At 42.6% G+C, this 16,359-nt stretch overlaps 1 protein-coding gene across 1 annotated transcript in view; it reads right to left on the bottom strand.

Moving 5' to 3' along the window:
* CNTNAP2 (contactin associated protein-like 2) overlaps positions 1-16,359 on the bottom strand; it is a 1,403,431-nt gene that overhangs the window by 330,778 nt on the left and 1,056,294 nt on the right. Inside the window, exon 15 of the mRNA XM_019535795.1 lies at positions 9,610-9,766. Within this exon, the coding sequence (XP_019391340.1) occupies positions 9,610-9,766 (157 nt within the window). The remainder of the gene's footprint in view (positions 1-9,609; positions 9,767-16,359) is intronic.

Below are 16,359 nucleotides of genomic sequence, written 5' to 3'. Positions count from 1 at the left end.
CCCCGGGAGACAGGAACAGAGCTGCTTCGTTATCACTTCCCCCCTCTCCAGCCAGAGTGCTGCCATTCTTTGAGCACTTATAACAAGAGCATGAATCAGAACCCCTTGAATTCTTATTTCTTCGTATGCATATTGGGTGTCAAGTTCATATGACCAGTGGTAGGTAAAGCATTTTATTATCCTTGCTGCATTTACACTACTCCCCACTTACACATAAAACAAAGGAAATCCTGTAGACTTCAGCCCTCTCCAGCTCCCCCACCTCCCCACCGTCACCGCAGCCTGCCCTACACCACTACAGACAATGTATTAGAGATTAAAAATACTGTTGCAACACTTCTGTCTATTTTATTTATAGAAACTCTCACTGGTAACTGCTGAATGGTTTAGCATTCAGCCCTGATTGACCTGTGGCTTACAGAGCAGCCTGTCCATCTGCAGCAGCCAGAATGTGTGCTGCCAGGCAATTCCACACAATGGATCCTCGACCAGTGTTTGCATGCAGATTGTAGGGGGCACTGTACTCTGCCTGCTTATATCTTTGTCTGGTCGCTAACTCCTGCACTGCCTCAGACCAGGACTCACTGAATATCTCTCCCCTGGTTTCACAAATATTGTGAAGCATGCAGGCTGCCACAATGAATGCAGTAATTTTTTCTGGCTCCACATCAATCCTGTAGTTTAGTGACCTCTACCATGTTTTGAGACAGCCAAAGGTGCATTCAACAGAAATCTGGCATTTGCTGAGGTAGTAGTTGAATACCGTCTTTTGCTGGTCAGTAACTTGTCCTCCATATGGCTTTATGTTCCAGGGCAGGAGTAGGTAAGTCTGTCCAGCCTATATAAATGTTAGTAAAATATCCCCAGTGATCAGTGAGGATCACCAACAATCCCTACTTGTTGGTGAATGAGTGGCTCCTCAGGGATGGGGATAGGACTGGGATGTGCGTGCTGTCCAGTGCACCCAAACAGTTAGGGAACCCCATGGCCTTGAAGCCTTCAGCAACTTCCCTGGGGTTATGGAGGCAGTTGAAGTTGATTACCATGATGTCCTGCAGCAGCTGGCACACCTTACACGTTGCCCTCCTGGCCATGCAGGGAGTTATGTTAAGCTGGTTCCCAATGAAGTGGAAGTTGGTAGGGTGTAGCCAGTTTTATGATGGCCATAGCCACCCTCTTTTCTGGTGTGATGGGGTGACACATGGCAGTGCCCTGGCACTCAGTGTTCAGTGACAGCAGAGAGACTATGTGCACAAATGTGTCCCTACTCATGCAGAAGCTCTCAAGCCACTGCTGATCATCCCAAGTCAACAGTACAATGCACTCCCACCGATCAGAAAAGCTTGCATGGGGCCAGACCTTGCAATCATTGCTCTGGAGGTTGATTCATGGAACCCTGTCAGCCTCAAGATCCATGGCTCTCTCTCAGTTTTCCAACTTCAGCTCACAGCCCATTGACTGGTATAGCAAGGCCTGAGAAGCTGCTACCCTGTGTTAGTGCCTTTGTAAAAGGTCCATCATAGCCTGTGTTGTGTTCAGTAGCAGTATCTCTGCATTATCAAGTGCCTCCATTCTCCAGTTGGACACCTCCAGATGTCCAACAGCATCTATTTCTTCTCGCAGATTCCATTAGGATTTATCCATATTGTTATGCCATTGTAACAGGAGTGCCGCTTTCGGAGCCTTGCTGGGCGCGCAGCTCCGGTCTCCTGCAATGGGCCGATCGCCCGCCTACTCTTGCCTGTCACGTCTTGATCTTGCTCATAATTGATGAATGGTTTAAATTAGCGGGAAGCTGCCCATTTTTGTGCCCCCTGATGGCAGAGGGCGCCATCTCTGGCTCCTTTTCCTCCCCTGCACTGCAGCCCAAGCCTCGCGGATGGTGTTGGTGTGATCTCCCTAGGGCCATGGCATTAGGTCCTGGCCCTTTGCTTGCCTTCGGGGCTCCTTGATGCCCCTTCTCCCGCTTGGGGCCCCTCACCGCCCCTCGACGCTGGGGTTCTTTGCTGCCCCCTTACTCAGGGGCTCCTCGCACCCCCCCAGTCTGGGCTCTTCGGTACCCCTAACTCCGGGGCTCCACACTGCCCCCTAGTCAGGGCTCTACGCTGACCCCTACCACGGGGGCTGGGTCAACATACCCCCAAACAAGGCTGTGCCCCCACGACAGTGCCCACTGCGCTCACTGGGCACCAGGGGTCCCCAAAATTACTGGGGAGCTTCTGTGAGGCCTCCTCACACCCCTACAGCCTCACCCAGTCCTCCGGTTGAACAAAAACACAAACGCAAAGCCCCCGGGCTACAACATAAAACTAGACCCTTCTGGTCTGAACAATTAGAAACCTCTCCTTACCAGAGAGAGAGAGAGCTCATCCACCCTCAGCAGGGACCAGGGTGCCCCAACCATCCGAGCTCTCCCCTTGCCCAGGCTGAGTTCCTCCTCCTTTGGCTGCTGGAGGGGAACTGCCCTCCTGGCCTTCTGCCTGGGCTTAAGAAGGGCTAAGCTCTGCCCCTTCCTGGCTCTAGGCTTCCCTGGTTGCTAGGGCAACCAGCACCTGCACAGTCCTGGTGACTGGCAGCTGTGCTTCCCCTTTTCTGCCACTAGGGGTCTCTCCTGAGCCATTTCTACTCTCAGTCACAGGACACCTGAGAGCCCTGCGACAGCCATGTTGTTATGCAGGAGACAACAGTTTCACTCAGAGCATCACTTGCTTGCACTAAGGGGGTTGAATATGTAGGGCTGTTAAATTGGGTCATTAGCATTATAACAGCCTTGCTCCTTACATTTCAATTCCTACACACCTTGGGTTCCTGTAACTACCCCTTCTCTAAAAACTTGGGGTGTCTTATGACCCTAGAAACTTAGCAGAACCATGAATAAACCCACCCGAGCAAAACACCCAACCCGGCAGAAGCCAGGGAAGAAATGTGGGTGTGAGGTTCTTGCACTCTTTCTGAATAGATCCCACCAGCACATGAAAAGCTATGCCAGACATTGAGGCACCAGAACCACCAGGTAATATCTTGGTCCCAAATGCTTGAAATCTCCCTACACGTGGTTTTTGATGACATGTGCTTAGTAGAAAAAGGGCAGGCACTAAGCAGAACACTGAAATGCCTGAACTTCAAAGGGCATTAGCATTAACAGCCCTGTTCTTTACATTTCAATTCCTACATGATTCAGGTTCCTGTAATCACTCCTCTTGTAAAAATTTGGGGTTTTAGATTTTTTGCAGATTACCTCTGTAATCTGTCAAGTGCTCAGCAGAAAAAAGGCAGGTGCTGAGCAGAAGACTGAATGGACAAACCCCAAATTTTCCCCGCCTCAGATCAAATTGATCCTCAGAAACACAGTTGAGTGACTGATAGGTCAAACCATGTTGCCAGGATGGAAGGAGGTATGTACTTGAAGGGAAACTGCAGTTTTTTCAAGCTGCATTGCAAGCTGCCAGGCAAAGAATTTTGGGTGTATGCAGCAGTGAGTCATTAACAACTACGGCTGTGCGAAACTTCAGGTGCTGATTCAATTCGGAGGAGATTCAGCCTGATTCAGTGGTTGAATCTCTGAATCTGAATTCAATCAGGGAACCAATGAAAAGGCCTGAATCAATTCAAAGCTCTCTGAATCAATTCAGAGAAGATTTGGAGAGCTTTGGCAATTTGGGCAGTCCCTGCTAGCTGCAGCAGGGAGCTGGACCCAGACTCCATGCTGGTAAGAAGGGGGTGAGGGAGGGGGGAGGGGACGATGGAGGGGCCTCTGCCGGGCCCCATCCCCTGCTCCCCCAGCTCCCGGCTCTTTAACAAAGAGCACCTACTTATTGGGTGGTGCCAGGTAGGGGGGCCATCCCCGCTGCCCCCAACTGCCCCACACTGCATGGGGGGCTCTGCCACAAGTCCAACAACCCCCACCCGCTCTCCCAGCCCCCCCACCATGGCTGCCCCACCTGCCCCAGTTCCTGGCCCTTTAAAAAAAACAAAACAAAACCCCAGATAACTGGTTGCTGCAATGGCCTAGGGGCTTCCGGGGGTTCGTGGCAGAGCCCCCCATGCAGCACAGGGCAGTGGGGTGCAGCAGAGATCACCCCCCCGTCGGGCAGCAGCTGGTGAGTCTATAGTTTTTGTTGTTTTTTTAAAGGGCTGGGCTTGGCAGGGCAGCCATGGGGGGTTGGGGGCTTGTGGCAGAGCCTCCCCATGCAGCGTGAGATCACCTTTCCACAGTGGGCGGCAGTGGGGATCACCCCCCCCCACCTGGCAGCAGCCAGTGAGTTCAGGCTTTTTTTCCCCAAAGAGCCCAGAGCTGGGCCCAGGCAGGGCAGCCATTGAGAGTGGACAGGGGATGGGGCCTATGTGATTCAGAGATTTGGCAGCAGCCGAATCTCTGAATCAGATTCAGCAGAATCGATCTGGGATGGCGATTTGAATCACCGAATCAAATCACTGTCCCTCGAATCAGCTGAATCTGAATCCAAAGCGAATACTAACCACTTCACACAGGCATAAATAATAACTATCCTTCTGCACAATGGGTGACTTGGGGGACAATCTGGGGCAGGATACGAATGTCGCAGGTGTTAGGAAAAGGTCACATGAGGAGATTTCCATCAGTGCCAGTACTGAGACACAATTCATATTGGTGTTTTAGTTCAAAAGCCTGCTGCTGCCATTTTCGCAGTGCTGATATGCATTTTGTCACATTTACAACTGCATACGGTGCAGCGCGGTTTGCCTCAGCTCGCGCACAGAGTAGACTCGATTAATCAAGTCTGATTCAAAGCAGCAGATCTCTAGCATATCACAGGACAAAAAAGTATGTGTATAAATGCCCTCAGTCTTTACTAAGCAAGTGTAAATTGAGATTTTTTTTCCCCAAAGGTTTATCACTTGGACAAATTTGGGAAGGTTTTCAAGGGAAGGCACATTTCTGACACAAAGACTGGCCCTCCCTTTTCAAATGTAAAAATCCCTGGAGATACTAGACCTGTTCAAAGAAATATTTTAACATTTTAAAACAATGTATTTTCCTTTATCTTCATTCTTGGAAACAGTACAACTATTTTTATTGAAACTTAAAAGAACAAAACAAAAAAGCAAAACAAAACAGTCAACAAACACAGCCTCAGGCAGATACCTGACATAGGAATTCCAGTCAAAATAGTCTACATTTGGCAAAATAATAAACAACTGGAAACGGGTCTTATAATGGGATGTGTCAGACAACTTAAAAAATATGTGTTCTCCTTGCCCAAGCTTTAATGAATATACTCTAAATAATAGTATTTACATTGTAATATGAAATGCAATTACATAAACTTCAGGGGGCAAACTGAAGAAATTCATGGTCATCATCCACATTAATGTGCATTGTGGGATTTGTACAGCTATGTTTTTTGTATGCCAGTTATGAGGTACAGCTGGAGACAGGACTTTAGATTAGATGGTCCTTTGGTTTACTCCAGACTGTCACATGCTTACATTTGGCTAGTCTGCAAAGGTTATGATACATGGGCATCCATGAGAGAGAGCATGGTTTATAGACTAAGTCTATAGCTACACAGTAAATTGACAGCAGCACCTTCACACTTCACTGGTCTGCATGAGCGTCCTCTTAAACTGGAATCAAAGTAGCTATGGCACTCTAAGTGGGATAACTGAATTCAGCAGTCCTAATTAGTCCATCTACTCCATAGCCACATTTTTTCTACTTTAAAAGGCATCTTATGCAGCACAAGACAACAAACTGGAGGGCACTGTTGCTCAGCATCATATGTTTGCTGTATTGTCACAACCTCAATTTGGTATGAAACCTAGAAACTCATGAATTTTAAAATGTACCCTGAAATGGACTTGTTGTTTGACTTCAGGCCACCTGTAAACTTGTCTGTGCCTCTGTATCCCCAACTTAATATCTTTCTATCTCGCAGTGGTCATGAGAGGAGTAATTAATCTTTGCAGAACACAAGACAATATAAGTGAGTAGGTAAGATACAAGGCTCAGCCTAAATCAGCATATGCTCTTCCACCATTCCCACACCCCTCTGAGCAGTTCAATAACTTGCCCTACTCACACACAATCACAGTTGTTGCCAAAGGCTTATCAGAGCCACTGGGGCCAATATTCAAATGCATTGCTGAAGATACTGAAGCATGACACAATTCTAACTCTGGCAGCTGCTTTGTTGCCTGAAAGAGAAAATTGAGCAATGATGCCCTAGGAACTCACATTAGCATTCTGACACCACTAAACTGAAAGGAAAGTTGGGGTTGTTTCTCCGCCTGTAGAGTTCACTCCCGTTCCAGATCTTCTCTGTCAGAAATAAGATATGTCTGAAAAGCAGTGTTTCTTAACTTTGGAGTGGACTACAACCTACCAAAGATGTCATTTAAAAAAGTATTTGGAGAAGATTCCCCACAACGTGTCTCACAATGACTTTATCCCTGCTTCGTATTCGCTGAACATTAAACTATATCAATATATTCTGCTATTTAAAATGTTACACATGCAGTATCCACAAATGAATTGAAACTATTTCAGTGAAGTTCAGCTTTATAAATTTGTTAAGTATTACTGCCTCCTTCCTTAAAGTTATGAGTGAACAACGTTATTCATGTATGAAAAAATAAATAGAATCTACTGATATTTGCTCTGCACAGACTAAGGAGGGGAAGAATTTGTATGGAAACTCCTTTTTAAAATATTGACACTGGAGATGAGGCAGAGAGGTTACAAGTAAAGTCTAAAAATACCTATTATTTCTCTGCACATTTTCTTTTGAATGAAACTATAAGTAGTTAACATCTTATATAGTTATCAATTTCCCCTGCCCCAAGCAATGAACAAAGGTGACGTACCCCAAATTCCATTATAATCCTTATTATAATTTCAGTATCTTTCCTTATGTCACTACCTACCCTTCAGTACTATACCTTTGTCCTGCTACACTGAAACTGTTACATGGTGTTAAAATATTTGTCTCCTTCATAACTTATACTTCTCTTCCTCTATAATTGGAGCTTTCCAGCTCTGTATCATGTCTAACTTCAATCTCTTTGATATTGGCTTCTCTCTATCTCTGTAGTGTTCTACAGCTCATCCTGGTTTATAACTCATAGTATATTATGTTACCATTTATTAAGCTTGCTATGCCACAGTATGTATTTGTTCCCTACATTCTACTATATTGTTCTTGTAGGTCCTGGAAGACTTCGTCTATTACTCCCATTTTGTATTTCATACTTTATTCTCTATTTTTATCCTTGCCATTTCATGCAATCTCTTTAGCCCTGCATTCAAGAATAGAATGATGAATTACTAAATTAATTCAAAAGATCTCTGAACCAATGTTCAAGTACCAGAATTCTGCTATCAATGGAAAAAGCACTCAAAGTAAAAATTTAACTAGCCACTAAACATTATAAGCCATAGCAAAAAAAATAAACAAGCATAGCTTTTCATGGCAGAAAAAGGAGCCTACAAAAATAATCACAAGGCTTGTAACTGTCATAAACTAAAGGAAGATATAGTTAGACCAGTATTCGTTCTTTCCTAAGCAGAAAATAAATTCTCTGGATACTAATTACTGTAAAGTATCTCTATAAAATATGCATAACAAGGTGGTGGCGGTGAGAAACTGAAAGAAAGAAAACAGAAGAAGATAAAAATTAAATGAGGATAGGTGAATGTTACTGTATGTCCTCCTATAGTTACGATTGCCTAACACTTTATGAGGGAGAATTTTTCAACTGCTTGTAAAATTTTCAAATGTTTATGATTCAAATGGGAAATACCTGTGCTCACTGCCTGTGTTCAGTGTTTGTTGAGGGTGTGGTAGAATGGGAGGGATGTGTTTGGAAAGTTTCAGCAAAAACAGTTAATCTGTTTTAGAAGCTGAAATCAGACAAAATATGTTGTTTTTTTAAACAATAAGACATACTGAAGCAGAGCAGCACTTCTCCTCCAAGTGTTTTTACTATTAACAAAAACCTTACTAACTTCTTATTCACTTACTTCACCGTCAAATATCTCTTGCCTTGAGGATTAGATACATTAAAGGACTCAAATGACTAAAATGTTAATTTAAGCATTACTGAGATCAGCGAAACATCTGCTCAGCTGCTGCCTAACTTCATAGGTGCCTAAACTCCCCAGATAACCTAAATCTAAGACAGCAAGATTTCTTAAACATCTAAAATTGATACTGGATATGCCTAGAGCTGCCTAAGTCCTGGCAGAATTGAGCAATTGGGTACTAGTAACCAGCCCATGACTAAAACCTACTTAGATTTACAAATTACATATTCTCAGAGCATGTATACCAGATCAGACCTCACACACAAGGACAGCTGCAGAAGTTTCCCACATTTTACCTTGTAGACTTGTGGTTAGAGAACTCACCTGGGATGCAGGCCAGGTTCAGTTCTCTCTTGTGCCTGAAGGGATTTGAATCCACTCTATTCTACCAGGAGAGTACCCTAACCACCAGGCTAAGGAGTTTCCTGAGTTCACAGGTACGCTACTACTTTCCTATCGAAGGTATTCCAGTCTGCATGGAAGAATTCAATGTTCAATCTGGTATGGATTGGAAGCCAAGTCTCCTCCACCAGTTCTAGGTTAGAACTGGTGCACTATGCTACTGTCATAATAAATATCTGATAATAAATATTGAATTATTCTATGGAAAGTGGAAGTTTTAATTAAAGAAATAAATCAGCAGAGAAGATGAATTATGTCCCTCTCCAGAATACAAGTCTGGTGATAAGGTTTGGGGGTAAGTCCCTCCAAGTAGAGGAGAAAATTATGCCTTCATCTCCCTTATCTTAGGTGAGTGTTCCTGTGCTATTGGTTAAAATAACAAGGTAAAATAACAAGCTATCAGCACTGGCCCCTCTTTCTCTGGTGGCAGCCATATTTGTGAGGAAGGGATGGCTTAACTACCCAACCCCAGGAAAGTGTTCATGGCTATGAATGCCAAGCAGAGATAATTGCCCCACACCCTATATGATCCCATACATAGGGATGGAAAGGACCTGATACGGTCATCTTGTTCAGCCCCCTTCTTAAGGCACAAAAAAATAGATGCTGCAGATTTCCCAGTTAGCCACATAACTCCATCAAATTAAGCTCTGACATTCCCTTGGCACTCCTCATTAGCCAATTTAAGCAACTTCATACTCAGTATGCTATCTTTTCTGGATCTCATTCTTAGTTGTTTAATGCCACGCACCATTCCCCATTAAATAGGAAGTTCATGTACCTAAGGGCTGTGAATTCCAGTTGGCATCAGGATGTGGCAGGTACCACATAGAGGCTGCATACAAATTTTGAAATGATCTGGGAGAATTCTCCTGGGTTTGTTTCCCTAATAGAGAAACTTATCCAGAGGTGCCTGAACAGACATTCAAATGTTGAGTGCCTGAAGAGCAGAGAGTTTGCAGTGCTGATGCTATGCAGACATGCAAGCCCTGTGCCCACATATCAACATGCTGTCCTGTTGTTAAGAGAAAGAAGCAATTTTACTGTACCAGATTTCAACAAAGCTATTTAAGAAATAGGAGACAAGATCACAGAACTATAGCTAGCAAGTGCTTTGGTAATATTTTTCACAGAACACTTACCATTGTTTAGAGTCAGCATCACAGTTGCAGTAGTACTTGGCATCAGTACAATTGCGTTCAATGCCACAGGCACATTTTTGAATTCCAGGTCCAGAGCCACCCCAGTAGTAGTGCTTCTCATTGGCTTTTCCAACCCACCAGGTATATGGACTTCCATCTGCAAGGTACAAAAATGCAAGGTTTAATGTATCAAAGGTGGCAGAACTCCACAATGCCGCAGCTGGACACAGTTGACTAACGTGTACAATGTATTAAACCACCCAGCTAAGAAGCCGTTTTAAATTACTTTATCATCACAGAGTAAAATAGCGTTATCCTCACTTAGAAGTAAGAGGATTGATAGATCCAATAGATATACGTAGCAATATTTAGCAATATAGGGAAATATAAGAATACAGGTTTTGTACCAAGACCATTTCACAGTTTGTCCAATAACATCTGAATGTAGCTGAAAAGGGAACATATCTATCATAAATGAACAGGCATTTTTTTTCTATTGCAATTAAAAGGACACCAGTGGGAGTATTAACGTGCTTTAGTTCCTTCCACTGTGAGCACTAGGAAAATGCACATTAGCCTACCGTAATGGGCGTTAACTAAAGAGCACGCTTTTACATGTACTCTGCGGATGGTGGGGTGGCTCCGAGAGCCACTCTAATAAAAGTGCTGCAGCATCTTGTATACTAGTAACTCTGAGCTTCAGAATGGTGACAGAGGTGTTTGAACTAAAGCTTGTTCAATGAGCCTTACATAAAGCACCCCCACCAGCATTTTGAAGTGTGGGGACACTGATCCACGAGATGCAGAGGCTGGCTGAAGCGCAGTAATGACCATGCTCCAGCAGACTTAATTATACTGTAATTATAGCATGTTGGAGCAGCCTCCATGCTTGTGTACAGGCCCCCATGGCTTTTAAGTGATACTTAATGTATCACTAGCAAAAATGTACATTAGCAAAAATGTACAGTTTTTTAAAGTGACACTTTAACGTGCATTATAATAGGCTAATGTGCATTAAAGCATACATGTAGACTTGCCCACTGTCCAGGGGAACCCTGCCCAGAAAACAAATCATCTTCCTTATCTATTTTAATACCACCTTAGAGCATTAATACAGAAAACTTAAAAAAGTTAATTTACTTTTCACTGTTTATGCTCTTTGTTTAAATTTGTAATTGTTTCCAGTTTATACAATGAGAATAGGCTTCATGCAAATAGGCTCATGCATATTTTTAATTAATTTCAAAATCAGATTGTTAGGCATTAGATGGATGATGCAATATCTGGGCTGCACATGCTGCGGGGAGATAGGTATTCAGTTTTATTTTTGTTTTAAAGCAGCAATTTTTCCCTGGAAATTCATCTTTTTTTTCCATTGATAATGATATTTTCATAATCCTTTTTCCAGTTAGCCCAAAACAAAACTATTATCATCAGTTCAAAATAAGTGTTTGCAAAACTCCAGAGATGTCAGTTCTTTATCACAGTTCTTTATGCCCTGTGAAATGTTCTTGGTACAAATGCTGTAATCTTTTATTTCCCTACTTTGCTATAAATTTCCATCTATAGCTATTGGACAAATTAAGCTTCTTATTTCTAAGTGAGGATAACACTATTTTACCCTGTAATGATGAGGTGCCTCCAGTTCAGGAAGACACTTAAACATGAACTTCTCTTTAAAGCATGTCTGTAACTCCATGGACTTCAATAAGTTCCTCTATAGTTTTTGAATCTAAAACAGCGTCATGGAGCTTGGCTTTATGTAACTTCTACTTTTTAAAAAATCTTGTTTCCCATCAGTTTACTGTAAACAGTATTTCACCTAAATTAAATTAAACACTCATAAGTAATTGACTTACTAACAGGTTTCTTAAGAGGCAAGTCCTCTCTAATGAACACAATGGGTTTTCATCTTTGAAATAAAAATGAAACATATCAATCATTTAATTTCTACGCATTGCACAGATTAATCTAAAAGCTGAAACTGCATTCATAACCCTAAAAATATCCACCTATTTGTGCCTATCAATTAGGCTGCAAATCTACTTCCATTCTACAGATTGGTTAAATCGACTCAGAGAGTCCTAAAGAGGACTGAATTGTGTGAAAAGAGTGGAACCAAATCATCTGAAACATGAAAAACTTTTACTCTATTTAATACTTTTGAATGGTTATACATAGTAAATGTGGACTGAATATACAATTATGCATCAAATTTGTGGCCTCCTGGGGCTTTATATTTGTTTCTATGCTGCACAGCAGGACCGCTAAACTTGAGTGCAATAGCAATGGAGACTGTAATGGGCTAATTCCATTCAAAAATCTAAACCGGTCATTTTAGCTTCTATGATTTGATTAAGTACTGAGGGTTAGAAAGGGTATATTTTTTGAACTTTTAAGCATACTTTCGAAGCTGCTATAAAAATGACTAGAATATGAAATTCCATTGCTCTAACTTGCAAAGTGTATTTAATAAAAGGCATTTTAGAGGCAAATGTTATTTTTTCTATAGTTAGGGTTTGCGTTATTTTCTTCACACAATATTCAGACATAGCACTTTGGCCATCTGAAGTTTATAATAATTTTTTTTGCCATCTTTGAGGATAGCTTTTCAGTACCACATTTCAAATATTGTAGTTTGTGTTGTTCACTGAATGAAAAAGAGTTATGACTGTCTGCACTTTTCCAATAAGCAAAGGACCAGTGTCAGTACTTTGGTGGGAAGGTAACTTGTGAATTAGAACACTAAAAGGAAACAGAATTGCTTCATTAAAAATGGAGAAAATTTAAAAAGTGAGAAACAGATAGTAGTGATTACAGTAGATGAACACAGCATTTGTATTTAGGTAGACTAGTGACTGCTATAGTAGAAACCCAGAAGAAAGATGCGTGAATCATGATAGTGTTGCAGGGATGTTGTAGCTGTGATGGCCCAATATATGTGAAAAGCAAGGATTTTGTGAGTGATATTTGCTTCTTCATCACACCTGAAGAAGAACATACTACAGGCAATCCTCGACTTACAACGTTTCAAGTTACAACATTTTGCACTTACAATGTTTATAATTTGACACCTGTTTCAATTTTACAATGCCAGCTTCGACTACAATGCTTGACCCAATGCAATGCCATGCCAGCGAACAAGTTTGCTGCATCGCTCATCTCCCTGGAGAACATCTGTCCAAACATCCTGGGACACTTTATTTAAGAAAGCAGACAAGACTCCAGAAAAACCTGCAGCCAACACTCCTGAGAAGACTCCAGCCAAGAACCCTTCAAGAAGTCCCACCAAGAGCCTTTCAAAAAGTCCAGCAAAGTCACCTCAAAGAAGTCCTTCCAAATCAATATGATTGCTATTTACAATATAAATACATTAATGTAGCTGTATTACTCCTCTATGATCAAGTACAAAATTCTGGGGTATTTTTGGTGAAAACAGGGTATTGGGCCTTGGTTCAGAAACCAATCCCTCATTTATAACATTGTTTCTTATGAGAAACTTGGTTCTGAGTTACAATATTTTTGACTTAAAGATGCAGTTTTTAGGAACCAGTTGTGTCATAAGTCCAAGAACTGCTTGTATATTCTTCTAGTCTAAGTATAGCCCAGAGGCAGATTTGGCAGTGGTATTGTCATCCAGCCATGTCATTTGACAGATCTGGAAATTTGGCAGTGGGAGTTCAGTTGTACCAAATTTCCAGACCTATGGGAAGCCCCAGGCCCCCTGCATTGGAGCTGGTGCCAAATCCCAGCATGTAGAGCTGGGAGGGGATTGTGTTGGATCTTAGGGCCCAATCTCAGTGTGGGGGCATGGGTGTTGCTGGGATTTCAGGACTTAATCCAGTGTGGGGGGGGCAGTGCGGCTTGCCAGGACCTAATCCCAGGACACAGAGTGTAGGAGAGGGCAGAGCCAACCCCACAAGGACACAATTCTGATGTGTGAGGCAGGGATGGGGTGGTGCCAGGCCCCACAGCCTGATACGGCCTGTGGATGGCCTGATCCAGACTACATACAGGCCCACTGGGCCAAAAGACTGAGCATGACTGGTCTAGCCCAACCAAACAGTTGGTCCAATAAAAGATATTATGCATAAATTAGAAATTCTACAACTCTTAAATGAAAACTAACACAAGGATTTTAATTTAGAATATGTTCTAGCACCTGGACAGAAGAAATGTTCAAAATTAATAACGTCAATACAACTATGCTGAGAACCTGCCCAGTCTTGATGCAACTGTCTTTGGGTACAGAAAGACAAAGCAATTGTATCAATATAAAATGATAATGATATAAACTTTTGCAATTGAATTTTCATTTGTGTGCTTCTATAGAGAAATAAATGTAGGAAAGGCAGTGCAACTTAATCCTGTTCCATTCAGGGTGAAAAATTCACCAGTGATTTAGCTAACTTTTATGTCTCAAGGAGCATACAGATGTAACTGTTGTATCGTAACAGTTGATGCCCACTCCAAAGCAGAAGCTCCTCCTCCCCTTTTACAATCCTCCCTTTTTAAATCAGTAAGAAGGTATATTTTTCTATAGCCTTCACTACTAATGAAGCCCTGATTCAGGAAAAGTAAAGTGATTAAGCACTGACATGAATTCCATCAAAATCTGCAGGGGTATATTCTGTTCTTTAAGAAAACTGTCCAATTCTCATTTAGCATGCATATAGCAATGTCTGCAGCATGCACTAGTGGAAACAAACACCAGTGCCCTCACTGTATATTTCCCTGGTTGTCTTTTAGGTTTGGCTAGAATTCTGGCCTCTATTAACCAAATATAACTTGGATTTATAAACCCGTTTCAAATCATCCCATCTAATTAGAAAAATGAGCTACAAAGATACAATTTTGCCCCCAGTTTATAAATCATGTAAGGCTCCTTTAGAATTAAAGGTGCCTTACATATATGTTGCAAGTATATATTGGCACGGAGAATATGATATAGAGTTTGTGTGTCAATAGGATAAATGGAGTGCAGAAGGATTCAGGGAAAAACAGAACAGGACAATACCAAGGTAAATTCTTAATGGATCAAAAGATGAGCCAGTACTTTTATATTGCCAAGTAGCAGTAACTCAAAATTTTCAAATGGAAACTCTAAACCCACTCCACCCCAATTTCTATTCTTTTATTTAGGATGTGTGCATAGTCCATTTTATCCTGTTTTTGTTTAGGAAGGGCATGCCCTAGTGGGAAATGGACTAATCAAACAAATGCAGTATGGAACTTCAATGAGAAAGATGATCAATTAATTAGGGAGGTTATTCCAAAGACCAGAATAGTTAAACACCTCTAATTATTTAGCTAAAAATATTGATGCAGATATGATTGTGCCCTTTAAAAAGCCATGAACTTTTGTTTAAAAAAATCCCCAGGGAAAGAAGCCATCTCTAATAGTTTTTTTTTCTTCTTATGGTAAGTATCACCAGCTGGCACTCTTAGGCACCTGAGGTTCTTTTTCTTTGCATGTAAGCAAGCTTTAACTATTAGGAAGACATGCTGCATGGTTGTCAGTTTTGGGTTTTGCTAAGTTTTGTAGGGAGACAACTTCAGAAGACATGGAGATGTGCTTTGGTCTCTGATTAGTTAATTCTTGAGGCAGGGCTGCTTGCTGGGCATGGGATTTTGATGCTGAGCTGAGACTCCTCAGGGAGATTGTCCTGCATGTGTCTAGATAAAGTAAACTGTGTTTGGACTCTATATCCCTGATTTCTGCTCAGCTGGGAAACTCACTTGCAAGGCTTCAGATACCCACTGCTACTTGAGAAAGAGGCAACAGTGATGTCAGAACTGGAGATGGTTGTTAGGAGAGTGGGAAGAAAATATGCCACTGAGGCAGCACAATAGCGTTGAATATACCATGAATATAATGGTGATTAGGTCTTGGAGCAGTGCTAGTGAACTCTACCACCACTACTACAACAACTATTACTGCTACAAAAACAAGCTAGTTCTTCCAAGGATGGATACATCAGTGGATTCAGGAGGTGTGGCAGTGTGCTTGTGCCCTCATTGTGCTCTTGTCCCTGGCTGATCCAGAGACTGGGGGAGCCCCAAAGTTGCTCTTATACTGATTCTGTTACATGCTGTGGCTGTGTGGGGTGACAGGCAGAGCAGTGTATACTGGCATCAGTGTGCAGGTTCCCACTTTCAGCGTTTGCTCCCTGCCTGTTCTTCCCCTGCCGGTAGGCAGCAGGCAGTGGAAGGAGGAACCTGGGAACTGCTGCCACTGCCCTCAGCTGACATGGTAAGAGCTCTAGCAGCTGTAAGGGGACCTGGGCTCAGCTGGAGACAGTAGTGGTAGCATGCAGGTTCTTCCTTTTAGCACTTGTACCTCCCTGGCAGCCGTCAATGGGGAGAAGGGCAAAAAGGAGGGGCTTGAAGGAGGAAAGTTTGCAAAAGCAGCTCTGGGTCTCCTTATGCCCACTCCGGTAAATGAAGTAGATGATTCCCAGCAGAGATGCTGGGGAGGGGGGTGGCAGAACCCCCCACTTTTTGTGCCTGCTCTCTGCTTGGCTCCAGGGTGTCCCCTGTTGACCCAGGAGATTCAGCCATGCCTCACCTCCATCTCCCCATGGTCTCAGGTGCAGTATGCCACTCCTCCCTTTAATAAATTCTCAATCTGTCCATGGGTGGATATATAAATTTGGCTGGAACATGAGACTTTACCCAGACCTTAAAAGATACAGAGCTCTCCTTTCTGAAGTTCATAACATTTTTCTGGTAGTGCTTCTAGGCTCAGTG

Source organism: Crocodylus porosus, unplaced genomic scaffold (assembly GCF_001723895.1).
Source record: "Crocodylus porosus isolate Cpor-Errol unplaced genomic scaffold, CroPor_comp1, whole genome shotgun sequence".
Taxonomy (NCBI): Eukaryota; Metazoa; Chordata; order Crocodylia; family Crocodylidae; genus Crocodylus; species Crocodylus porosus.
This window is presented reverse-complemented; position numbering and strand designations above follow the sequence as displayed.